The sequence below is a fragment of the Frankliniella occidentalis genome, unplaced genomic scaffold, assembly GCF_000697945.3.
Source record: "Frankliniella occidentalis isolate FOCC.00 unplaced genomic scaffold, Focc_3.1 Scaffold115, whole genome shotgun sequence".
Classification (NCBI taxonomy): Eukaryota; Metazoa; Arthropoda; class Insecta; order Thysanoptera; family Thripidae; genus Frankliniella; species Frankliniella occidentalis.
In genome coordinates this window covers 127,700-136,566 of record NW_026267243.1, presented here as the reverse complement: position 1 = coordinate 136,566, position 8,867 = coordinate 127,700, and the positions used below count along the sequence as shown (strand labels likewise).

The 8,867-nt window shown below is 48.1% G+C and overlaps 2 protein-coding genes across 2 annotated transcripts; one reads left to right on the top strand and one right to left on the bottom strand.

Annotated features, from left to right (window-relative positions):
- The first annotated feature begins 1,463 nt into the window (after positions 1–1,463).
- On the top strand, positions 1,464–5,427 carry LOC113207293 (ejaculatory bulb-specific protein 3-like). Its single transcript, XM_026423798.2, has 2 exons — positions 1,464–1,718; positions 5,172–5,427. The coding sequence occupies exons 1-2, from the start codon at positions 1,526–1,528 to the stop codon at positions 5,366–5,368; spliced, it is 390 nt and encodes a 129-aa protein (XP_026279583.1). The 5' UTR covers positions 1,464–1,525; the 3' UTR covers positions 5,369–5,427.
- A 1,938-nt stretch (positions 5,428–7,365) lies between these two features.
- LOC113216717 (ejaculatory bulb-specific protein 3) lies at positions 7,366–8,796 on the bottom strand. The gene is made up of 3 exons (XM_026436518.2): positions 8,556–8,796; positions 7,685–7,860; positions 7,366–7,592 (listed from the first exon to the last, which is right to left on the bottom strand). The coding sequence occupies exons 1-3, from the start codon at positions 8,749–8,751 to the stop codon at positions 7,590–7,592; spliced, it is 375 nt and encodes a 124-aa protein (XP_026292303.1). The 5' UTR covers positions 8,752–8,796; the 3' UTR covers positions 7,366–7,589.
- Positions 8,797–8,867: the final 71 nt, after the last annotated feature.

Sequence of the window (8,867 nt, the reverse complement as noted above, 5' to 3'; positions counted from 1 at the left end):
CCCCTCTTTTCTGTTCTCTCTCTCTCTCTCTCTCTCTCTCTCTCTCTCTCTCTCTCTCTGTCTTCTCTCGTAGTCTCTTCACTGCGTCCCACCTGACAAGGACACGCGCGTACCAAGCACAGGTAGGGCAAGGGCGAGGGAGACAGAGATGGGGAGGGGATAAAAAGAAACCGTTTTAAAAGTATATTTTTGCGGTGATTTGTTCGGCTATGCAGCTGTTTGTAGCAAAATGGTAAAATCATTTATTATTTGCTAAGAGTGAGCTTCTTGTAAGAAACCAATTTCCAATCTTTTAACTTGAAGACTGGGAGACGAAACTGAATGCCCCCTCTCAATCCACACAAGGTGAAAACTGTTCCTTGATATCCATCGGATGGATTCAAGGACGGGACAGGAAAAATTGCATGGGGCGTCCTTGCATCTTGTTCCGATGGTCCTTGGACAACAAGTAACAATTTTTACCGTGAGCAAATGTTACCCGCTGGTACCCTCTTTGTCATTTTTAACATGCACCAATTTGGAAACAAGTATGCTTAACAAGTATACTGCATGTGTACAGATTTTTTAAATAACGTGGTCCCTCTATTGTGCTATCAATAAGTCTCTGCGCTTCTCGGTTGCATGAACAGCCAAACACTTAATTTTTAAGACCTTCCTCTAAGCGGCGCGTTTTTATGCAGCAGGGATTACTGACTAATTCGTTTCTTATTGTGTATATTTTTATGAGTAAATTACCGATAAAGGAAGAAATTGTCTGTCGCTTTTAAAGATTTTTTGAACAGCAGGCATACTTGACCAAGGGGTAAAAAGGAAATCAGTAACAGGATGAGAGTGTACCATCGAGGACGGGCCGAACTAGCCACCTTGGACAGCACGAAATAGAACAGCATATATGACGGAGTACGACATCCCTACAGTCTGCAAATGCAATACTCCCCAGTGTTGCGGGCTTGCCTACCCGACCTGCCTGCAAGGCGCCATATCCCCTTAGTTAGGTATTCAAACCAAAAATACTGGGGAGTATTAGCCTGTACACTCGGTACATGGAGCGAAATGACCCAATGACCCACTGCTGCGGTTCCGAAGTGTATACAAGCCACGGAAGGACATTTTGATCCAGTGGAATTTCCAGAGTGTTGAGGCACTGTAATTTTGTCCTAGAAACTGTAACAGTCTAATTCCGCGTAAAATTTTCATATAATATTAAAATGATGACCGCATGGATGGCGCGGTGGGGTGGGTGCTCCCCACCACTACCCTCAGCTTATCTGCGATAGTCGGACACGAACGAACCCCCTTCCCCCAGCTCGCTGGCCGGCAGCCCCCCCTCCAGGGCAGGGGGTCCGTCCGGGCCGCGTTCGGACTGGGCCGCGGGTGCGTGTCCTGCCCCGGGCCGGGCCGCCGCGGCCGCCGCCCTGCGCGCGCTTCGGAGGCGCCCTCCTGTCCGTCGTATATATACTCGGCAGGACCGGGCCTTTCCGCATTCGGTTCGACAGAGGCGCGCGTGTTCACTAGCACCACCACGATGAAGAGCGTCCCCACCGTGTGCCTGTGCCTCGCCGCCCTGGCGGCGCTCGCGCTCGCCGACGACAAGTACACCAACAAGTTCGACAACGTCAACGTCGACGACATCCTCAAGAACCAAAGACTCCTCGACAACTACTTCAAGTGCCTGATGGACAAGGGGCGGTGCACGCCCGACGGTGCCGAACTCAAAAGTGAGTGATCCACAGTAACGGTTGGGTCGGGCGGGGGATAAGAGTTCATGGACAAAGTCGACAAAAGTGCAAGGAGTGCCAATCCCCAATTCCAGTGCATTTATAACCCTCCCTGAACCAACTTTAAGAACGTGCTTTCTTTTAAGTGTGTTCTTTGTACGCGTGTTCAAGTCACAAAAAATGTTATCGAAAATCCAGTTTTGATTATCGCAAATTATGTTCTAATTCTTACCATTGCACTGTAAAAATCAAGTGAGAAAATGTTATACTTTAGCTTATGTGGAGCACTGTGTGCGTCACATTAACCAATGTAAAACACCCAATGCCTCACATTAGCTAATGTAGAACACTCAGTGCCTCACATTTGCTAAAGTAGAACACCCCGTGCCTCCCAATAGATAATGTAGAACACCCAGTGCCTCCCATTAGCTAATGTAGAAAACCCAGTGCTCCACATTAAGGGTGGGGTACTGGGGTGGGCTATATTAGCTAATGTGAGACACTGTGGCTCACATTAGCTATTTAGTATAACGGTCTCACTCTTGATTTACCAGGGTACAATCAGAAATCAGAAGTGGGATATAACATCGTCTTTTACCTCGAGGCAGTGTGGCCATCAACTTTCATTTGTTTTAAATAGTTTATCTCCTGCAAGTACGTTAGGTCTCTACGAACGGTTTCAGCAAATCAAAAAGAGACGATTGGGAGTGCTTCTCGTCTCGTCTTATGCAAGTGAGGCGTGAGCTACCAGTGCGATAGGTATGCGCTCGTGTGTCACACGCGTTTGTTTGTCAACCCGAGTGCGTGTGCAAAGGGGGGGGGGGGGCATGCAGTGGAGGTGGTCGACCGGGTACTGGCAAACATGCAAGGACATCCACTACTTTGTGTGTCTGTTCTGGATACGGCGTGGTCCTGGCAGAGGTGCAGTGTGCACTCGATAAAGCCATGAATGTGTGTAGGTAAAGGGGGAAGGGGGGATATAAATGATGGCTGTGAGAAAGTGAGGGTCGTGGGGTGTTTTGCTTTTGATAATGTTCAACAGAATGATGCACGTAGACATGTGAAAATACCCACGGTGAGGATGTAATCACTTTGACTCATTCCCACTGCAGAGCCTCCGTGCCGCACCGGCGGGTCACTCTCCCTGCATGCATAAATGCACTTATGCTGTAAATAAAAAGGAAAAAAAGTTGCGTTTTGTCAGCATAAATGTTTAGACCAGAGCATAAGGAGGGGGCTAGTCCAATGTTTTTATCGATCCTGGACAGGAGCACGCAACTGATAATCTGGTCATGCAAAGCTTTCGATCCGCTGTTAATGGATGGAGAAAATAGGCGCAAAATGTTTTACTGCACGGCTACGTTTCCCTTGCACGAACGAGTTTTCACCTACTGATAAACTAAGTGTGCAACTGCTTCACACTTGTAAGTGTGCAAGTGTGCAAGTTGAATTCCTACAAGTGTGCCATTATTGCAAGTGTTCAACTCTTCTGTTGAGCTCTTTCTTAGATTGAATGCTCACTGTGTAGAAAGTGCTCAACTAAGAAGTTGCATACTTGCAAGTACACACCTGTAAGTAAGTATTCAACTCCTAGTTGCACACTTACAAGTGTCAAGAAATCGCACACTTAGTTTATCAGTGTACACACCTGTACTTGTGTGAGAAGTCACCTGTTGCAAATGTTCACCCTAATGTACGAGAGGTTGACAAAGTCTTTCAAAAATTTCGCGAGGTCTCCTTCCAAGGAGATCACCAAACTCAAAATTACGTTAAAATGACGTAAAAGTAGTGTAATTTTGACCTTAAAAGTCAAAATCTAGTTCTCCCAGGTAGCTGACTTAGACGTCAAAGTGACCTGTAAAGACCCCATTTTTACCCGGTTCTGACTTTGTGCTCTCACTGGGAATTATTATCTTCGACTTTATTTTTAAAAGCTACAAGTTCTAAGCTCAGAACGTTCACTCTAAATGTCTAAGGGCAATTATTGGAACTAGCACTAGCACCGGAATTTTGTGTGCAACTGTTCAGATACAATATTGCGTCTAGGTAGTTACGAAAAGTGCATTTGTAGTTACAATATTGTATCTCAACTGAGTTATGCACTCAGAAACTTGGTGCTAGTTACAATAATTTTCCTTAGACATTTAGAGTGTTGACCTAGTTTCGGGGGTAACCGCCAACGCTTCCAAAACTTATTTGTTGGTAGCTCATAAGGCCCCTACAAAGAATGATTCTATTAGTTTTAGTCCGAATGTGAGTTGGAGCAAAGGACCGATGCGTGCATAGCTTGTAGGTTGGTTACCCGACATGGACTAATTTTCATTGCCGCTCGCCCACCTCGGTCTAAAAAATTATTTTAGAAGGATTTTTGCAGTGAAGTTGTATTTTCGTCCGGGTAGTCTGGCCGCGCTTCCTAACGCAGAGTCCAATGGCTGCGATCGATCCAAACATTACACCACCGCCTGCCCGTGTCCCGCCCGGATCACCGGTCTGCATCCTGATCGTTAAGAGCATTGCGTCATGTGGGCGAGTGAGTCTGATGGAAGAGAGGGAGAGGGGGGACCAGAGGACTCGTTCAGACGACTCGTTCTAGTGCCAGGCAGCGCCTGGAGTGCAGGCAGCCCAATCGACTTGTCCGTGGCTCGCTTCGAGCTTCTTCTTGGAGTGTGTTGAACCAGCTCTGCCGTCCTTCAGATTCGCCTATTTACCATACGGAAACACGCAGGAGGCAAGGGAGAAAAAAAATCGAAACAAGGTAACGCGTACTTAGAGGCGTGCCTGTAATGAGTCAAGAGCAAACAAAGCGGGTTATTTTTGCGTCGTAGACAGATCATTTTTTCGCGTGAATGCCGCGTGAATGGATCGGGCTTCTGTATCCAGCGACGAGCGCACTGTTAAAACCTTACGAAGAAAAGTGCCAAATCTTTCCTTGATACGAAGGATTTGGAAGCTTCGTAGGTAGCAAATCCTTTGTAGGTACGTAGGATTTGGCAGTTTGCTTCGTAAGGTTTTAACTGTGCGAACATTGCACCCCTTATACTGAGTAGGTGTCTAATTTCGCATCTTTAACGGTGGCGCGTGCTTCACTCTCTGCCGCTCTCCGCAGCTCGATCTCCGCAAGTGTCCGCCGCTACTGTCCGCCTCTGGGCTTGTCTTGTCTAGTCTATGCCAGGAAATCCGTCGAGTTGCACGGAAGCGAGCGACCGTCATACGGACAGAGGGAAGGGGAGGGGGAGCCAAGGTGACAGGGAGGGGAAGACACGACAAGCGATTCTAAGTCATGTGTGTGGGATGGAGAGGAAGCTAAAAGGAGCCGAATTGATGCGCTCAGAGAGTGTGACCAAAGGAGGGTACTGACCTGACCTAGATATCGTTTTCCAACAATAAAGCGAGCAAAAAAGTGGCAGAATTGTATGGATGTTCATTCCCACTATTTCCTTGTCGTTTTCGCAGAGTCGCTGCCCGATGCTCTCACCAGCCGCTGCTCCAAGTGCACCGAGAAGCAGAAGATGCAGACCGAGAAGGTGGTGAGGTTCCTGATCGAGAAGAAGCCCGTCCTCTGGAAGGAGCTGAAGGCCAAGTACGACCCCGAGGGCAGGTACGAGGCCACGTACAAGCAGGATGCGGTCTCGCACGGCATCAAGGTGTAGGAGTGTTACTGTGATACTGTTTTGTTGTTCTATTTAAATAAACCTAGTCTTAAGCGTTACTTTGTCGTTTGTCTATGTTATTTACAAAAAAAAAGACACGCACATAAACAACCAAGTAAGATAAGCACACATTGCACACATACCTGGTATAACTTTGAAGTCTCAACTACATAGTGCCGGACCCAGTAAGAAATGGAAATTTGAATAATTAGTTATATATTAATTAATTGCGGCCTACAATGTTAAAAAGCGTTCCGTGTTATGTGTGTTTACTACACAAAAAATGCATGACACAGTCACATACAGGGTGGTCCATAGGCCCCTTCCTTTATTTTGCTCATACTATGCAGGCGTGCGGGCGGGCTTGCCTACCGTGGCTCCCCACGGCGCCTTATGGCCCCGTGTGAGTGTGCAACCCGCCCACACGCCTGCATGCGGCACAGTATAAGCAAATTAAAGGAAGGGGTTTATGGACCACCCTTGTACATCCTTAAAGTCTTTTTCAAAATAGTATCATGAGTCGGACGTTTATCTCCTGCAAGTACGTTAGGTCTCTACGAACGGTTTCAGCAAATCAAAAAGAGACGATTGGGAGTGCTTCTCGTCTCGTCTTATGCAAGTGAGGCGTGAGCTACCAGTGCGATAGGTATGCGCTCGTGTGTCACACGCGTTTGTTTGTCAACCCGAGTGCGTGTGCAAAGGGGGGGGGGGGGGGGGGGGGGGGGGGGGGGGGGGGGGGGAAAAAGAGGGGGAGGGAGAGAGAGAGGAGAAGGGGGGGGGGGTAGGGAGAGATAGATACGCCCATCGTCCGCGCGCCCACCGAGTCGAGGGTAGGCAATATGCGCGGCACACCAACGCCTTCCACCCACCGGCAAAACTGAACGAGCTCGTGCAGTATGTGTACTATGTACAGCGCACTGCACTTGTGAAAAGAGACGGAACACTTTTCTCATTGCATGGGACATGCGACATGTAAGGAGACAGTCTGTCACCGGACCTGAGAAATTACCTTTGACAACAATAATAAGGCAACGTACTGCCAATCCCGTGAATGGGCGTTGCAACACGTAACTTATAAGGTAACACGCGCAAAACCGAAAAATAGAACTACAATTTTAAGGCGTTTTTTTTTTTCGAAATTTTCTAGGGTTGTTCATCCCTACAGCACAGTCGCCATACCCTACGATGGATAAGTTTTTGAAGTAAGAGAAATTGTTCTCGTTCTGAAGGTTTTGGCCTTGGATGAGTGGATATTATATTGTTCTTCATCTCAAGTGCATTTTGTGCTCAGATGAGGGACATGTCACTGTCTCTAGTGAAATGTTCTTAACACTGTAAACTAGTTTGGAGTTCTTTTTCTCAGAACACCAAATATTGGCGTCTGTGAACGACAAATGTTGGCGTTTTCCTCTCAGAACGTCAAATTTTGGCGTCTTTGAATGACAAGATTTGGCGTTCTTCAGAGAACTCCAGTATTTTGGCGTTTAAAGACGCCAACCAGTTCAGTGAATGCAAGTTCAAAATGTTCTTGTATTGGACAGGAACATGCTTATTCTTTCTTTTATTTCTGAGTGTAAACCTGGAAAAGCTTCAATTACGCTTCCAATTGGTGGTTTTAATTTCCATTATGTGCGAGTTCGTTATACACTGAAAAAACAAAGGTGCTATGTAGGGTGCTACTGAATTTTTAGGGGTGCTACTGCACTAGTGCCTTTGTATAGGCACGATTTGTGCCAAAAGTAGCACTTTAGGGGAGCAGTGGCACCTTTCTAGAGGCACTATTTCACTAACGCCTTTATAATGCTTTAGATAGCACCTTTGTTTTTCCAGTGTACGCGTTACGTTAAGTTACTACGGCCTGTGATGCGTATTTTACGTGAATGATCTCTTTGGTAAAGCAGAGGCCGTAGTAACGCGTAACAAACACGCCCTTGGATGCACGTGCAAAGTTCTTTGGTTCTATTGCACTGAACCAATTAAAAATAAGAATAATCTGATTTAATCAAAATAACAATTTTAATAGAAATCACAGCAGACCATATGATCACAGCGCTAATTATAAAATTACGATCCCTAGGAGGTACGAAGCACTCTCAGGGCTAAAAGTACGAAAGGGCGTCATAACGGCGGGTTAACTCGTCACTCTCGATGCGATGAAGGGAGACGGAAGTCCGATGAGTATTCACAAATGACAGCAGGAACGTTGATGTCGACTAGGTGTTCACTGTAGCCAGAAAAAAAAGCCGTTTGTTAAACAAGTTACGCGAGTTTTTTTTTCTTTCTTCAAAATACTGAGAAACTAAGAGGGAAACTTACGGATGAGGAGGCCCACTCGAGGTCACCCCACTTGCTCTCGGGATCGTACTTCTTCTTGAAGTCCTCCCACACCTCCTTGCGCTCCTTCTTGAGGTAGTTGATCACCTTCTTGGCGCGGGATTTCTCCGTGTCGCTGCACGAGGCGCACTTGGTGGCCAGGTCCTTGGGCAGCCTCTCTGCAAAAGGACGGGCGGCTTTAGTTCTTAGCCCTCTGATGAGATGCGCGCGCACGCACTCACTTCGCCCTCATGTCCGTCACAGTGGTGCCCGCTAAAGGGGCACGACACAGCACACCAGCAGTGCGTTGTAATGCACTGGCTATTTGTGACATCGACGACTGTAGGCGACGTAACTACTACTTCCGCCTCACAAGACTGGAACGTAGACCACTGTAGTAACATGCCCCAACGATATTGTGTGAAAAGTTTCCTGAATACTCCGAGCAACCTGCAATGAGCGATGCTGCCATCCCTCCCTCCCTCCCTCCCTCCCTCCCTCCCTCCCTCCCTCCCTTTAGTGCTCGAGAATTTTCAACTTTTCAATTCCTTCTTATGGATCTTACAGAAAGTACGTCTGTCATTCGCCGTTACCAATTGTCTGTTTAGCATCTGCAAGCTCCCATAGCGCCTGGTAGGTAGGCAAACATTTTGGCTGCCGTGCATACGAGTACTGCGGTGTGGCCTACCCCGAGTCTCGCAGGCGCCGAGCTCTCGTAATTTGTCGACAGAATCTTAGAAAAACGGACGTACTTTCTGGACGATTCCACTGGTTTTATTTCTGGGTGGGGATGCACTGCACTGTGGATTCTGAAAGTTTCTGTTCCACAAACTGCCTCCCTCTCCCAGGCGGCACCCCGAGCCTTTCAACTCACCCTTGAGTTCGCTGCCTTCGGCGGAGCAGGGCGCCTGGTCCATGATGCACTTGACGTAGTTGTTGAAGAGGCGCTTGTTCTTGAGGACCGCATCGACGTCCACAGAGTCGAGCTTGCCCGGCTGGGGCTTGGCGGCGGCGAGGGCCAGGACGGCGGCCAGGGCCGCGGCGGCGAGCAACAGGCCGGTGCGGGACATGTTTGGGCGGAGAGCTTGGACGGAACGGTGTCTGGAGGAGGCCGGCGCGATGCTTTTATAAGAGCGCACGAGAGCGCCGCGCCAGGCGCCCCGCGACCTTGCGCCCGCGCCCGCCC

Excerpts from the sequence above, each read along its gene's own strand:
- LOC113207293 (XM_026423798.2), top strand. The coding sequence starts at position 1,526 with ATGAAGAGCGTCCCCACCGTGTGCCTGTGCCTCGCCGCCCTGGCGGCG. Across the intron at positions 1,719-5,171 it reads CGACGGTGCCGAACTCAAAA|AGTCGCTGCCCGATGCTCTC; the intron begins GTGAGTGATCCA and ends TCGTTTTCGCAG.
- LOC113216717 (XM_026436518.2), bottom strand. The coding sequence starts at position 8,751 with ATGTCCCGCACCGGCCTGTTGCTCGCCGCCGCGGCCCTGGCCGCCGTC. Across the intron at positions 7,861-8,555 it reads CGAAGGCAGCGAACTCAAGG|AGAGGCTGCCCAAGGACCTG; the intron begins GTGAGTTGAAAG and ends GTCCTTTTGCAG.